Source organism: Vidua macroura, chromosome 26 (assembly GCF_024509145.1).
Source record: "Vidua macroura isolate BioBank_ID:100142 chromosome 26, ASM2450914v1, whole genome shotgun sequence".
Taxonomy (NCBI): domain Eukaryota; kingdom Metazoa; phylum Chordata; class Aves; order Passeriformes; family Viduidae; genus Vidua; species Vidua macroura.
The window spans coordinates 5264836-5281280 of NC_071596.1; the positions used below are offsets into that span (position 1 = coordinate 5264836).

Below are 16445 nucleotides of genomic sequence, written 5' to 3' on the forward strand. Positions count from 1 at the left end.
GGTGTGTCAGCATTAAAAATCCCATTTTTTGGGAATATTTTGGGCATTGCTTTTGCTCCCGATCTGTTTTTGGGGAAGCTCCACGTGATCAGTTCCTTAGAAGACATAATTTATTTTTTACTCTTTTGGTTTTTTTGGGGGTGGGTTTTGGGAAATTAGCCTGAGGTTGTGTTTATAAAAGGTGTCTTGGTGGTAGAGAAATTTCCTGTAGGCCAACTGGGGAAAAATGGCATTAAACTAATTTTATTTAATATGACCTAAATTAAATACTTTGGGGTTGGGTTTTTTGGTGTTTTTTTTTTTTTTTAATTTTATTTTTTTTGGTCCAATTCACAAAGCTTTTCTTACAGATCCCTATTTTCTTTGGGAATAGGACATCAAACTGATGCAGAGCTTCAAAAAAAAAGCTGATGTTTTCCTAAATCCTATTTGCTTTCCTTTCTATTAATCACCAATTAACAGAATTTGCTAATTTGCACTGAGTGGGAGACCTGTTGCCAACCCCAAAAACTTTGTGCTAGTGATTTTATTCACGTAGGAAGTTCAGGTGGAATGTCCACTCCCGTGCCTGTAAATGTGAGGAGAAAAAATGTAAGGGAAAAAAAAAAAAAAAAATCTGAAATTTTAGGGTGCTGTGAGTGCAAAATCATCTCTGGGGATAAAGGTTCAGGGGGGGGAAAACAGGGCTGAGGATTTTTGGTGTGGAAGAGAGGATTTTTTTAGGGAGGTTTTGCTGGATTGGGGCTGATGTCACTCAGCTGCCCCGGAGCAGGGTCTGGCAGTGTTTGGGATGATAATTTCATTGTCCCAGGATTGTTTAATCCTGCAGAGGATTTTTGGGGAGCTCCAGAGACTCGGCAGTGTCTCAGTCTGGCGATGCTGCTGTGGGGAGGTGAATTTAATTCATTTAAAAGGAGCTTGGAAGGCTCTTTGGCCTCAAGGATTCCTGTGGGATTTGATGATCCTTAGGGATCCCTCCCAGCCTGAGGGGTTCTGTGGTGTGGTTTAAGGGGTTTTTGGGGTTTTTTTTGGGGAGTCTGCCAGCTCCTGCAGAGCAGTTCACCTTCACCTGCAGCATCCCCCCAAGCTCCCAAGGAGTGGGAAAGGATGGAAAGGTCAGGAAGAGGGTTTGAGGTGTGGTTGTGACAGCTCCCAGAGTTGTTCCAGTTATTCCCTGCAGGCTTTGAGACATCCTAAAAAAAAAAAAAAAACCAAAAAAAAAACCCTAAAAAAAAAAAAAAAAAAAAAAAACCCAACCTAAAAAAAAAAGTTGCTCTGCTTTGGGATAAACTCGGGATCAATGGAGCTGTGGGGATGGTGATGCCCACGGCAGGAAAACATTCCTTGAGTTGAGCCAGGGATGTGGGAATTATCACCTCCGTGGGATTTGGCATGTGGAAAAGCCCCTGGGAAAAGGTGGTTTGTGGCTGAACTCACCTGGGGCCAGGTGTAGATGTAGCAGCCAACCCCCTCCATGTCCCAAAAGAGGCAATATTGAACCTTCCAGTGCCTCAGCAGCTGGAAAAAGGGGATTATTCCAGGGGATTATCTCCTGGAATAAAAACCCAGGAGATTCCAGGCCTGCTCAGACAGCACAGGCTCCCAGTGTCGTTGGTTTTGATAAGAAAGCCTTAAAAAAAAAAAATGTTTAAAATCCACTGAATTTCTTCTGAAGCTCAAATAACCTCGAGTTGAGTTGGAACTGGGTGATCTTTAGGGGCCCTTCCAACCCAAACCATCCTGGGCTTCTCTGACTCCTTGCCCTGGTGGGTGGAGATTTTGGTTTTTTTAGGGATTTTTTTTTATTTTTTTTTTTTTTTTAGGAATTGCAGGAGGAGGAGGAACTTCTTCAAACCAAAAAATGGGCAAAGCGATGATGGCCTGGCCATGGGGGGTTGTGGGTTAATTCCTTGTGATTCCTGATTTCTCCTGGATTTCTCACTCTCAGAGCTGCTGCAGGAGGGAGTGGTGGTGTCCGAAATCTGAGTGAAAATCAGGATCTTCAGGCATAAAAAGTATTTTCTGTGGGGCTTTATTTTTTTCATTCTGTTTTCCAGACTCCACCCCGCAGCGCAGATGAATTTGTCAGCATTGAATTTGTACAGATCCTTTCCCAAAGTAACTTCCTCTTATCTCCTTTAATACTTTACCCAATAATATTTTAACGATTTAATTTTATTTTAACCATAGGAATTTCAGAGTTGCAGAGGCTCTTTCTAAATTTATTGACTTGGAGAAAAAAAAAAAAACAAAAAACAAACCCTTGTTGATACCATAAATACTCATCTTGATCTAGATGAATTCCTTATTTTTGCACCAGAATCCCTAATTTTTTTGCAGTTTAAAGTGCACTTTTTCATAAAAAAAAAAAAAAACTTATATTCCTGATGAGTGTCTTATGTGCTGAAAGGGAAATTCTGCCAAAACTCCAGAGCTGAGGACGTTGTTAATTCTTCGAGGTGTTCATTGAAACCTGGGACCTGCTTCTGCTCAGTCTATTTTTAAGACAAAATAAGGGAGGAAATACCTCCCCAGAGATAGGAATTGATGATGGGGAATGAAACTATCACTGCCCTTACAGAAAACTCCGTGGTACTTCCAAATCCACCTTCAGGTTTTCGATTGCACCAGCCTCTTAAATCACAAATGTTTACGTCGATGATCAGGGAGTGCCTTGTCCTGTGCTGGGCTCACGTTTGGGAGGCAGAATGGTGGGGATGGGGATGGATTTGCCCCGTGTGTGGCTGGAAAAAAATTGGGCTGGAAACCCCTGAATTGGTGGGAATCCCCATTTTTATCCATGGGTGCTCCTCAGAGACTGCACTGAGTTCCCCAGGTGTGCTCACACACACACATGGACCTGAGGCAGCAAACAGAATTTGTTGTTCCATCCTCACTTTTGGTTGGGTTAACCCAATTCCTGAAGGTTTTGCTGTTCCATCCTCACTTTTGGTTGGATTAACTCAACTCTTGAGAGCTTTGCTGTTCCATTCTCACTTTTGGTTGGATTAATCCAACTTTTGCTTGGGTTAACCCAATTCCTGAAGGTTTTGCTGTTCCATCCTCACTTTTGGTTGGGTTAACCCAATTCCTGAGGGTTTTTTGCGGTTCCATCCTCACTTTTGGTTGGAATAACCCAATTCCTGAGGTTTTTTTGCTGTTCCATTCTCACTTTTGGTTGGGTTAACTCAATTCCTAAAGGTTTTGCTGTTCCATCCTCACTTTTGGTTAGATTAATCCAACTTTTGGTTGGGTTAACCCAATTCCTGAGGGTTTTTTGCGGTTCCATCCTCACTTTTGGTTGGAATAACCCAATTCCTGAGGTTTTTTTGCTGTTCCATTCTCACTTTTGGTTGGGTTAACTCAATTCCTAAAGGTTTTGTTGTCCCATCCTCACTTTTGGTTGGATTAACCCAATTCCTGAGGGTTTCTTTGTCCCATCCTCACTTTTGCCTGGGTTAACTCAGTTCCTAAAGGTTTTTTGCTGTTCCATCCTCACTTTTGGTTGGGTTAACCCAACTCCTGAGGGTTTTTTGCTGTCTCCTCTTGGAGCGAGGTGTTTGTCCTGACCCTTTCCCAGCCCTCGGGTCCCCTGCGTGTCCCTTGTGAAGCCACCCGGTGTCTGTGTGGCCACCTCAGGTGTCACCTCGTGCTTGTCAGGACTCTTGGAGCACCAATCCCAGCCCGTTGGGGTTTCTGTTGTCTGTGTGTTCTTGCAGTGCCTTGTAAATCCCAACAATCCCAGAGGGGCTGTGGGGTCGGGGACCAGCGACGCGCTCCCAGCTTGTACTGCCAGACTGGACTTTGTACCTGAGGATTTGAACCCCTGTTTCAAAGGAAATAAAGAGTTTAACTCTGACTCTGAGTGTCCCTTTTGTTGGTTTTCAAGGTGGTGGTTGGTACAAACCTGTTCCCACAGCACTGCCCTGTCCACCCTAAATGCTGTCCCCAAGTGCCACATCCACAGCTTTATCCTGAAATCTTGTCCCCAAGTGCCACATCCACACTTTTATCCCTAAATCATGTCCCCAAGTGCCACATCCACACTTTTGCCCCTAAATGCTGTCCCCAAGTGCCACATCCACACCTTTATCCCTAAATGGTGTCCCCAAGTGCCACATCCACACCTTTATCCCTAAATCATGTCCCCAAGTGCCACATCCACACTTTTGCCCCTAAATGGTGTCCCCAAGTGCCACATCCACACCTTTATCCCTAAATTATGCCCCCAAGTGCCACATCCACACCTTTATCCCTAAATGCTGTCCCCAAGTGCCACATCCACACTTTTGCCCCTAAATGCTGTCCCCAAGTGCCACATCCACACCTTTATCCTGAAATCATGTCCCCAAGTGCCACATCCATAGCTTTATCCCTAAATGGTGTCCCCAGGTGCCACATCCACACCTTTATCCCTAAATGGTGTCCCCAGGTGCCACATCCACACCTTTATCCCTAAATCATGTCCCCAGGTGCCACATCCACACCTTTATCCCTAAATCATGTCCCCAGGTGCCACATCCACACCTTTATCCCTAAATGGTGTTCCCAAGTGCCACATCCACACCTTTATCCCTAAATTATGTTCCCCCAAGTGCCACATCCACACTTTATCCCTAAATTATGTTCCCAAGTGCCACATCCACGCTTTTACCCCTAAATGATGTTCCCAAGTGCCACATCCACACTTTATCCCTAAATGTTGTCCCCCCAAGTGCCACATCCACACTGTTACCCCTAAATCTTGTCCCCAAGTGCCACATTCACAGCTTTATCCTGACATCTTTTCCCCAAGTGCCACATCCACACTTTTGCCCCTAAATGCTGTCCCCAAGTGCCACATCCACACCTTTATCCCTAAATGTTGTCCCCCCAAGTGCCACATCCACACTTTATCCCTAAATCTTGTCCCCAAGTGCCACATCCACACCTTTGCCCCCTCCGGGGATGGAAGCTCTGTGCTGGCAGCTTTAAGGCTTCTCTCTCTCTCTGCTCCTGCTGCCACTGGTCCTGACTGGGAGCAAACTGGGCTGGCTGGGAGGGCTGGTGCCACCAGATGGTGCTGCCATCCGGGCACCTTGTGCTCGGTGTCACCCCGGGGACAGCCCAGGGTGCCACCCCTGGGTCCGGGACACGGGCAGGGTCCAACAGCTCCAGCTTGATCCGGGAAATGGGGAGGGTGTGACCTCTCCACAGATCCAGAGTGATCCAGGACAGCCAGAGGGTGCAAAACTGGGTAATTCCAGCTTGGTCCAGGAGAGTGCAAAAACTGGAAAATTCCAGCTTGATCCAAGACAGCTGCACAGCTCCACCCTTGATCCAGGATACCTGCACAGCTCCACCTTGATCCAAGAAGGTGCAAAACTGGATAATTCCACCTTGATCCAAGAAGATGCAAAACTGGATAATTCCAGCTTGGTCCAGGACAGCTGCACAGCTCCACCTTGATCCAGGAGAGTGCAAAACTGGATAATTCCAGCTTGATCCAGAACACCTGCACAACTCCGTGTTGATCCAAGAAGGTGCAAAACTGGATAATTCCACCTTGATCCATGAGGGTGCAAAACTGGATAATTCCACCTTGATCCATGAGGGTGCAAAACTGGATAATTCCAGCTTGATCCATGAGGGTGCAAAACTGGATAATTCCAGCTTGATCCAGGACAGCTGCACAGCTCCACCTTGATCCAGGAGAGTGCAAAACTGGATAATTCCAGCTTGATCCAGAACACCTGGACAGCTCCATGTTGATCCAGGAAGGTGCAAAACTGGATAATTCCAGCTTGATCCAAGAAGATGCAAAACTGGATAATTCCAGCTTGATCCAAGACAGCTGCACAGCTCCGTGTTGATCCAAGAAGGTGCAAAACTGGGTAATTCCAGCTTGATCCATGAGGGTGCAAAACTGGATAATTCCAGCTCGATCCAGGACAGCTGCACAGTTCCACCTTGATCCAGGAAGGTGCAAAACTGGATAATTCCAGCTCGATCCAGGACAGCTGGAGGCTGCAGACCCTCCACAGCTCCAGCACGGTCCTGGGGGCTTCTCCTGCTCCCCACTTGGCTGGTGTGGCAGAGGTGGCAGGACAGGGAGTGTCACCGGGGCAGGGACAGCAGCTCAGCCCTGCGTGGGGTGTTGGTGTCACCCCTCGCCGGCAGCTCCAGGAGGAGCGGGATGGAGCTGGATTCATTACCCGAGGTAATTAAAACCCAAACCTGGGGTACTCCGGCAGAATGGGGCTCAGGGAGGTCACCCCGTGGTCCATGCCCCTGCTCCAGGTGGTTTTTGCCTGGATCAGAAAGGAAAACCTCACTGTTCCTCTGGAATCTCTGCTTTTTCTCCGTCTTTTTTATGCCCTAATTCTAGATTTTTTTTTTAATTTTTTTTTTTTTTTTCCCTGAGCTGCCATGGTGATCCTGCTGAGCTCTCCAGCCTTTCCTTGGAGATGGAGCTTTAATTCCACCCACCACACTCCAGGCACCGGGAAGTTTGGGATCTCCCTCACAGGTGAGCCAGGATTTGTGGCCACTGAGCCAAGCCCTGATGACTCCACTCCTTTTAATTCCCTTTATAAGGTGAGAAGCTTTTCCTGCGGTGTTCCCGGGCTGATGTCATGCCTCGGGTAAGTCATGTGCCCATGAGGTCATTTTACAAACAGAACCCTCCGTGGGGACAAATCCAAATTTTTTTTTTTTTTCCCGTGGTGAGGAGGCTCCTCATGGAGCATCCCGCTTGGATTCCTTGGTGGAGATGCAGAGATTCATGGAGAAGATCTCTTTGGTGGACTGGCTCCTCAAAGAATTAAATTTAAATTTAATTTAATTAATTTAATTTAAAAATCCAAAATTTAAAATTAATTTAAATATTAAAATTAATTTAAATATTAAAATTAACTTAAATATTAAAATTAATTTTAAATATTTAAATTTATTTACATTTTAAAATTTATTTAAATATTTAAATTGATTTTAATTTTTAAATTTATTTTAATTTTTAAATTAATTTAGGTTTTGGGGTTGTTTTAAATTCATTCTTCTCCACTGCCATTCTTCCCTCCTCCCCAGCTCCTCCCTCTTTCCAACCCCTTCCTAAACGAGGTGGGATTTTTGGGCAGCGTCCATCTGGCAGGCTGCTCCCTCTCCCTGTTTTCCCAGCTTGCAAATCAAAGCCGAGCTCCAGCAGAGGTGCTGCGGGAGGGCTCCCCAGAGCTTCCACCCAAAAAAAAAAAAACTGTGGGGAATGGCTGGAATTTCCTGCCCTGCCTGCCTTGTGTGGGCACATCCCAGGGCAGGATCCCAGCCGTGGGTGCCTGGGCATGGGCACGCTGCCAGCCCGTGGGAGCCCAGCACACCCCCCTGGCTGCCCTGGCTGCCCGAGACCCTGGCAGGGGGCTCGGGGACCTTGGCACCAAGTCAAAACCACCTGTGGCTTCCATTTTAGCCCGTGGGAAAAGCTGCCAGCTCTTTTAGGGATAAAGTGTGGATGTGGCACTTGGGGACAGCATTTAGGGGTAAAAGTGTGGATGTGGCACTTGGGGACAGCATTTAGGGGTAAAGCCGTGGATGTGGCACTTGGGGACGTAATTTAGGGGCAAAACTGTGGATGTGGTACTTGGGGACAAGATTTAGGGGCAAAACTGTGGATGTGGTACTTGGGGACAAGATTTCAGGATAAAGGTGTGGATGTGGCACTTGGGGACATAATTTAGGGAATTGAGGAATTACACTGAGGAATTACAAGCCACAAGGGTTTGAGCAGTGTGGTAGTTGAGTTAACACAGGGTGGAAAAGTGGAATTTTGGGGTTTTTTAGAATGGGGTTCAGGGGTACAAGATGGAGGGATTTGGGCATGTCCTGACCTTCTCCTTCTCCTTGCCCTCCATGTCCTGCTGTGCTGGTGACACTTTTCTGTTGGTTTCAGGCACAGACACACTGTCCAACATCAATGACAGACATTGGCACGTTATTGTAACCACGGCACATGGAGTTTTGGGTATGAAATGTGAACACTGCCCTGAGGGCAGACAGAATGCCATGGCCGAGCTGCTGGGCAGAGCTCAGCAGGGCAGAGAGAGAATGTTCTAGAGAAGGGAAATGAACAACCTTGAGAAGCTGATCCTGTGCATTCAGACTCCTTTGGGTGCTTGGGCTGGGGAACAAAAGGACTTTTACACTCTCGGGGTCACCTCCATCCTCAGATCCCCAGCCCAGCACAGAATTCCCAGGATGAACATCCCAGCCCAGCACAGAATTCCCAGGATGAACATGGGCACATTCCCAGCACAGAATTCCCAGGATGAGCATGGCCACGCTCCCAGCCCAGAATTCCCAGGATGAACATCCCAGCCCAGCACAGAATTCCCAGGATAAACATCCCAGCCCAGCACAGAATTCCCAGGATGAGCATGGGCACGTTCCCAGCACAGAATTCCCAGGATGAACATCCCAGCCCAGCACAGAATTCCCAGGATGAGCACAGGCACATTCCCAGCCCAGCACAGAATTCCCAGGATAAACATCCCAGCCCAGCACAGAATTCCCAGGATGAGCATGGGCACATTCCCAGCCCAGCACAGAATTCCCAGGAAGAGCATGGGCACATTCCCAGCCCAGCACAGAATTCCCAGGATGAGCATGGGCACATTCCCAGCCCAGCACAGAATTCCCAGGATGAACATCCCAGCCCAGAACAGAATTCCCAGGATGAGCATGGGCACGTTCCCAGCCCAGCACAGAATTCCCAGGATGAACATCCCAGCCCAGCACAGAATTCCCAGGAAGAGCATGGGCACATTCCCAGCCCAGCACAGAATTCCCAGGATGAGCATGGGCACGTTCCCAGCACAGAATTCCCAGGATGAACATCCCAGCCCAGCACAGAATTCCCAGGATGAATATGAGCATGTTCCCAGCCCAGAACAGAATTCCCAGGATGAGCATGGCCACGTTCCCAGCACAGAATTCCCAGGATGAATATGAGCATGTTCCCAGCACAGAATTCCCAGGATGAACATCCCAGCCCAGCACAGAATTCCCAGGATGAATATGAGCATGTTCCCAGCACAGAATTCCCAGGATGAGCTCCCCGTGCCAGGCATGATGCTCTGGCTGAGCAATTCCCCATTCCAAGGCTCCTCACCGTGCCTTTCCCTCCCTGCCCGCATCCAGGAGATGCAGATGGATATTCTCTGCTGCGGGGTGGGATTTTCTTGGCCGATTCCCAGCCGGCACCACGGCTCCAGCCTGAGGGAAAATCCCTCCGTGCTGCCTCTCTCCAGCTGCTTCCCGCTGCTGCCGGGGATGCTCCTGTGTACACAACCCTTTCCCGAGTCATGCTCCGCTGACTAATTCCCTCCTGATGGGCACGTGGAGCCTTATCTGTGTCCGAGTTCACAAATAAATACATTTATTTCTCCTGGAGGTCGGACTGACAGCGACTTCCCCAAATTCTCCAGCAGCTTCCATGCTCGTTCCTCGTCCAAAATTGTGCTTTGTGCTTCAAAAAAGCATCCAGGCTTTTAAAATCCTGTGGTTTTAAGGCAGTTTTGGGGTTGTCTTTCTCTTCTTGATACAAGGGGTGCTGTTCTGGGATGTGGCCAGGTTGGATTTGGTTTCCATCTATTTTTACCAGCATTTAAAACATCGACACTTAAAATCCTACAGTTTTAAGGAACTTTCTAGGTTATCCTTCCCTTTTAGTGTGTCCTAAGGGTTTGCTTGGTAAAAGAGATGCTGCTCTGGGATGTGCCCAGGTTGGATTTGGTTCCCTCCATCCATTTTTTTCCCCCTGCTCAGTGTTGGAAAGCTTTTTGGAGGAAGGATTTAGAGCTGATCTGGCTCCCTGGGCTCAGCAGCACCATCCCAAGGGATCACCACGCTCCCAAAAGCCTTGGCCTGGGATTACCTCCTGGATCTACACAAAAAAATGGATGGAAAGGGCTCTTTTGGCACTTTGGAAGGGTGAAATTGAGCAGGGAGATGCTCCCACCATGGAAAAGCTGCTTTTTGAAGCTGCTTCTCAACAACCATCACATCAATCCTGCCCAGGCTGTGCTTGTTCCCTGAATATCCTGCGCTGGAAGGGACCCACAAGGATCAGGGAGTCCAACTCCAGTGATGCTCTCAAGGGATTCTATTTCATGTCTGTAAACTGAAAATCCCCCTCAGCAGAGCACAGACCCTACCTGGAAATCCCTGTCCAGGGAGCCCATCCAGGAAAGAACCCCCTCGGGAAGCAGAGAGCATCCTGGTGCCAAAGCACCTCCGAGGGGAAGGTGATTGTGGCGTGAGTGAGGACACCCCGAGGCAGATTTCCATTTTTGGTGGTCGGACCAGAGGCATTTCCTGCCCTTCCCGGGCTGAGGGGGCTGGGAGTCCGAGTTAATCGTTGACCGCGGGTGCAGCCCAGGCAGGAATGTCTTTGTCCAAGTGGAGCAGAAGTCTCATTTTTGGGAGATGCCGTAAACTCGCGGCAAAGGGAGAAAAATGCGATTCCTGCTGTGACGGGGCAAAAGCTGCTTTTTGCTTGCCTGACCCATCGTGGTTGTCTTTGATTTAGAAACATCCAAAGGTCACCTCAGTGTCCACTCTGCTGATCCATCATGACGGCGGCCAGCGCTGGGAAAACACGGGATGTGGCTTCCCAGACATCCCACGCTGGCAGCAGAGGGAGAGCCCTGTCTCCCATCCCTCTGTGCCCCTTTCCAGACCTGAAATGAGATGGAGCAAACCCCACCTGGCATTTCTCATCCCAAATAACTCCTGGAGCTTCCAACTTCCCTTGAAGCCAAGCCCCACGGGCTGCTTGGAGCTTCACGTGCTGCCAGCAGCCTGGCTGCTCTCCCCTTCTTATCCTTTGGTTGAAAAAAACACCATGGGAAAGCATGAACTGCCCTTTTTCCAGGGAATATCCTCCCTGCAGCATCCAACTTGCTCAGCCTGAGTGGCTTTGGGGAGCACTGAGGTCCTGTAGGATGTGGGAAGGACCTGATCCCGCTCTGTCGGTCCCAGGGTGATGCCACCAATTCCCAGAGGTCTCTGGGCACTTTTTGGGGATCCTTTGCTCAACAGCTGTGAGGAACTGATAGCCCTAAAATCTAGAAGGCAGCACTTCCCCTCTTGCCACTTGTGATAAGGAACTCTGCAAAAACCCCCAAAGTTTCTGCCAGCTTGGGCAGCCGCAGGGAATTTCCTGAGTTTTGGGGAATTTAAGCCCTCTGGAGCCCCTTGCTCTGTGTCCTCACCATGTTCCCCACTGACCACTAGCATCTGGAGAAGGGAAAAGCATTATTTGTTTGGAATCACGGATTTTGCTGGAAGGGACCTTAAAGCCCATCCTGTTCCACCCCTGCCATGGCCAGGGACACCTTCCACTGCCTCAGGGTGCCTCAAACCCCATCCAAGCTGGCCTTGGGCACTTCCACACCTTTCCAGGCTCAGCAGTGCACAACTGGAGCTTCTCCTGGACTTCCCAGAGGCCAATCCTCCTCACCCTCAGCCCATCCCAGCTGCTCTTTCCCTGGGAGCAGCAATCCCCTGCTCCAGATCCGTGCCAGGAGAGCTGTGCCAAGATGAGGGACCCACATGGGGTGCATTAACTGGAGAGGAGCCTTCATCCCGCTGGGAAAAGGCATGGATTAACCTGACCTTCCACCACTGAACGTGTCCAGGAAGAGCTGAGGATTAACCTGACCTTCCACCACTGAACGTGTCCAGGAAGAGCTGAGGAAACGTGGGATGCAGAGGCTGCGCAATCCCTTCTTGCAGGCTGGTGAGGACACGCTGGGACATTTCATCATCTCTCACTCAGGATCAAACCACTGCTCCCAAAATCCCTCTTTTATGGCCCTTGCTGGGCTGTAAATCTCTGACTTCCACTGCTGGCGCCTTTGGGGGAAAACATCCGGCTCCAGCAACCTTTGATGCTCTTGGAGTGCGTCACTCCTGGACACGGGGCTGGCAGAAAATCCACTGCAAAAGCAGAACTTGGGGATTCCGGGGTTTCTGCCGGGTCTTGCTCAATGTCACCGGAGAGGTCAGGGCCTCTTCCTGCACCCGGACATGCCAAGGGCTCCATTTTGGCTCTGGATCAGCACATTTGGCACTCTGGGGATGGTGGAGGGAGCTGGTGCCTGATGTGGACATGGAGATGTCCGGAGGGGAGGGAATGGCGCGGTGGTTCTGCCCTTGTGTCCTCCTGGGGTGATGCTCCCTCTCCTTTCTTCCCTGGATTTGGGGGGCTGGAGGGTTGCAATCACCTCAAGCTGATAAAATCCCTGGGAGAGGATCACAGCCCGCTTGGGGCTCTGGGAATTCCCTGTGGGAAGGCGCTCCAGGCAGGAAATTCATCCCTGCCCAGCTGCTGGAGGGATGGGTGAAGTCCCACTCATGGTGCCCAAATCCACATGGGGTGAAGCCCTGGGAGGTTTCCCTGTGAGCCACACGTGGGATTTCCTTCCAAAGTGGATGCTCTGGGAAGGGAAAAGCAGTGAAATGGGGAGGGGACCTGGGGGGACTCCTGCTCCTCCTCTCCCATCTGCTGCAAGGACGGATCCAGAGCAGAGCAGCGGAGCCAGGGCCGGGGCAATCCCCTCCACACGACCCTGGTCATCCTGGCAAACTTCTCCTTTCCCGTGTTTTAGGGTGAAACGCTCGGTCTCGGCTTTGCCTCAGGCAACCCCGTGAGCAACTGGGGGAGAAAAGCCGGGGCAAGGCTGGAGCCGAGTCCCGCGGAGGAGCGGGGACAAACAGCCGTGAATCACGGGATTACCGCACGTTCGTCCCTGGCGGGAGCACAGCTGGAGCCCGGGAGCTTGGATCGACTTCGGGACATTCGGGAATGGCCTCGCCTGCCCCGGGGGGACCTGCCCGTTTCCTCATGCCACCGGGAGCTCCTTCTCATCCCTCTGCTCACGTTTTTTTTTTTTTTTTTTTTGTTGGTCCAAGCATCCCTGAGGAGAAGCTGGGAGAGGGGCGGTGCTGTGCTGGCCCCTGGGGGTCGTTCCCACTCTGGATTTCCTCCTGCCCACAGCCCCGCTCTTGGCACGGTGCTGCCCGGCACACGTGGCCCCCGCTGGACCCGTGCCACCCGGCGTGCCCGGCTCCATCCCGGCTGCCTCCGTTCGGGATGACGTAACCCCGGCCGCGGTTGCCTCAGAAGGAAGGATCCAGGCTCGGGATGAACCCATCCCTCGGCCGCACCTGTCCGGTGGGACAAGGTCCAGAGCAGATCCCTCCCCTGCTCCGGCCACGCACCCAGCACGAGCTGCCGCCTCCCGCCCCATCCCTGCTCCGCTGGGATTTTGGGAAGGGGAGGATCAGCCCCGTGCGATAACAGCGACCCGAGCCGCGAGGTGGCGGGCAGAGGAGGTGGCTGAGGATGCGAGGATGGGAAATCCGTGCTTGGGATGCTGCCTGCAGCGCTCCCGCCTCACGCACCATCCCCTCTCCACCACCCCGCTCCGCCACCACCGGAGGTGAGGGGGATTCCCCGAGCCGTGCGATCCCAAGGGAAAACGGGAGGTAGAAGGGAAGTGTTTGTGTCTGAAAAAGGAGTTATTCCACTTTTTTTTTTTTTTTTTTTTTTTTGTCTCCGCAGCTGCAAAACAGCTTATACATCACCCGGCTCCAGCTCTATCAGAGCTCCTGTTGGAAATCCCAGCGGAGAGGAGAGATTCCTGCTGGGAGTTCTCTCTGGCGTCACCCTCGGGAGGGGGGACGGAGGGCGGGCAAAGTTCGGCTCCTATAAAGTCAGGTCTGGTCCTCTTCATTCATTCCCCTGGCAGCACCGCCGGCAGCAGCCCGTCCAGCCTTTGCAGAAAATCTGGGAGCAAATCCTGCCCTGAAGCCGCCGGATTTCTGCAGGATGCTGAGGAGAGCGGCGCCGAACGCGCTGCGCGGCGTCGGGGCCGCCCTCACCTGCCTGCAGCTCCTGCTGCTCCTCTCGGCCGTGGATTCCCGGCCCCACACGTGGGACCAGGACAGGTTCCAGCTGGAAGCCGTCAAAAAGGAGATCCTGGAGCGGCTGGGAATGCCGGCTCCCCCCGTCAGCCGGCGCCAGCTGGACCAGGAGAGCATCCAGAGAGCGCAGCGCCTCTACCAGCAGAAAGTGGCGGAGCTGGCGGGGAACCGGAGCCGGGAGGAGGAGGAAGAGGAGGAAGCCGTGTCCAGGACCCGGCGGCTGCACCGCCTGACCCCCACCTGTAAGTGGCCGTGGCTCCGTGTCACCCCCCGAGCCTCATCCCCCGGGACCCACGTGTGTCCCAGCGTGTCCCGCCCTCGGGAATGTCACCCCGGTGCCCGGGGACATGACCGGGCATGCAGCACGGTGGCCACGCTCATCCTTCTCCTGCTCCTTCCTTTGCCCTGGAAGTGGACGAGACACAGCTGGAGCCGTTTTGCTTAAAATCACAAAAAATCAGGGGGGTTTGGGATGAAAGCTTTGATCAGCGGCAGCTCGGGGGCTCTGAGTGGTGCCCGAGGGATTTGGGGGTGAGCTGGAGGAGGAAGGGAGGTGCCATCCCCCGATCCCCAGCTTGAGCTCCAGTTTGGGGGTTTATCTGCATCGGGGAGGGATTTAAATAATTAAACAAATGAATTAATATTTTAATTTAAATTCAATAATTGAAATAATTCCCCTTGGGCTGGGTGGGGACAGTCGGGGTGTGGATGGGGGTGCTCCAATGGGTCCTGGGACGCCTTCTCTGGCACCAGGAAAACTGAGAGCCTCCAGCCTGGGGGTCCCTGGAGATGGTGGCTCTGAGGACGAGCCCAGCAAAGAATTTCCAGCATCCCTCAGGATGTGGGTGATTCCCTGGCAGCAAAAGCTTGGCTGCCTGGCCGGAGCTGATCCCAAGCCTGGGCTGATGAGGAATTACTGGCTCTTACATCAGCTGTCACCTCTGTCCCCGCAGTGTTGCGCTGGGTGGACATCCCCGAGGGACATCCGGACTCTCAAGGACACCGGGACGCCCAGGGACACCGGGAGCCCCGCGGTCCCTACCGCTACCACCTCCTGCTGTCCCGCACCGAGGATTTCCACCGGCAGCTCCGCGTGGTGCAGGCGGAGCTGAAACTCTTCAAGCAGCCGCTGTCCCCGCCCGGCGCCTCGGTGCCACCTCGGGTCACCATCTACACCCTGCAGGGGGCTGAGGGCACCCCCCAGCTCCTGCACAGCCGGGAGCTGCGCCGGCATTCCCGCAGCCTGGACCTGACAGGAGCCGTCCAGCCCTGGGTGGCCGGGCCCGAGCCCACGCTGCGCCTGGAGCTGGATTTCACCGCCAACGTCTCGGCCGCCCTGGCCGCCCCCGCGGGGGAAACGCTGGTGCTGGAGGTGGAAACCCTGGAGAAGCCGGCTCGGGCGGCCAGGAGAGCTCGGGGGCTGGAGGAGGAGTGCGGGAAGAGCGATGGGAAGTGCTGCCTGAAGTCGCTGAAGGTCTCCTTCCAGGACATCGGCTGGTCGGACTGGGTCATCGCCCCCAACAGCTACTACATGAGGTTCTGCGAGGGCTCCTGCCCCCACAACTACAAACCGGCCAGCATGCACGCCCAGATCAAATCCCGAGTGCACTCCCTGTCCAAGGCTGCGCCCCCGCCCTGCTGCGTCCCCGCAGGCTACGACCCCATGGTGCTGATGCACCTGGACAGCGAGGGCAGGCTGGTGTCCAGCCTCTTCGAGGACATGCTGGTCACCAGGTGCCACTGCGCCTGACGGCAGCGCCGACAGCTCCAGCTGTGTCACCAGCCAGGTGGGGCAAAGCCATCCCGGCTCCTGGCAGCTCCAGCATCCCAAAATCCAGGTCCTGTGGCACCAAGTGAATCCACGTCAGCCCTGGATCCACCACTGAGCTCAGCCATGGGGTCTCCAGCTCCAGCATCCCAAAATCCAGGTCCTGTGGCACCAAGTGACTCCACGCCAGCCCTGGCTCTGCTGTGCACTTCAGCCCTGGGGTCTCCAGCTCTGCCACCAGCTCAGCCCCAGCATCTCCAGTTGTGAAATCTCTACCGAAATAGCTCATTCCCCTGTCTCTTCTCTAATTTAAATCCATCTTTTATTGAGCAGGTGGATCCTTCCCACCCAAAAGATCCCCCGTGGGCTGGGGTGGGTCCGTGCCCAGGTGTCCATATCCCACTCCAAACCCTCTTCTGTGCTCAGAGACTTATTTATGCAACCCAGTTATTTATTTCTAACTTATTGCATTTTATAGCAAAATATCCTTTTTTTTTTGGGGGGGGGGGAAGAGGGAGGGGGTTTGTGGTTTTCTATTTTATATATTTCTATAAAACCAAAATGATGTAAAACTATGAATAAAGTGATTGTAACAGGGATTCTGCTCCTCCTGCACACCTTGGGGGGGGGGGGCTCTGACAGGACCCCTGCTCCTCAGACCCTCAGCTCCCCTGGGATCTGACTCCACATAGATCTGCTGGAAAACCCTCGTGGCTTT

At 52.3% G+C, this 16445-nt stretch overlaps 1 protein-coding gene and 1 long non-coding RNA gene across 2 annotated transcripts; both read left to right on the forward strand.

The window, feature by feature from the left end:
* Nucleotides 1-1265: 1265 nt before the first annotated feature.
* Nucleotides 1266-3859, forward strand: LOC128819415 (uncharacterized). Its single transcript, XR_008440691.1, has 2 exons — nt 1266-3097; nt 3202-3859. It is a non-coding gene; the product is annotated as an uncharacterized LOC128819415 (long non-coding RNA).
* A 9811-nt stretch (nt 3860-13670) lies between these two features.
* On the forward strand, nt 13671-16209 carry GDF15 (growth differentiation factor 15). The gene is made up of 2 exons (XM_053999470.1): nt 13671-14201; nt 14913-16209. The coding sequence occupies exons 1-2, from the start codon at nt 13865-13867 to the stop codon at nt 15707-15709; spliced, it is 1134 nt and encodes a 377-aa protein (XP_053855445.1). The 5' UTR covers nt 13671-13864; the 3' UTR covers nt 15710-16209.
* The last annotated feature ends 236 nt before the right edge of the window (nt 16210-16445 follow it).

Excerpts from the sequence above, each read along its gene's own strand:
- GDF15 (XM_053999470.1), top strand. The coding sequence starts at position 13,865 with ATGCTGAGGAGAGCGGCGCCGAACGCGCTGCGCGGCGTCGGGGCCGCC. Across the intron at positions 14,202-14,912 it reads GCACCGCCTGACCCCCACCT|TGTTGCGCTGGGTGGACATC; the intron begins GTAAGTGGCCGT and ends CTGTCCCCGCAG.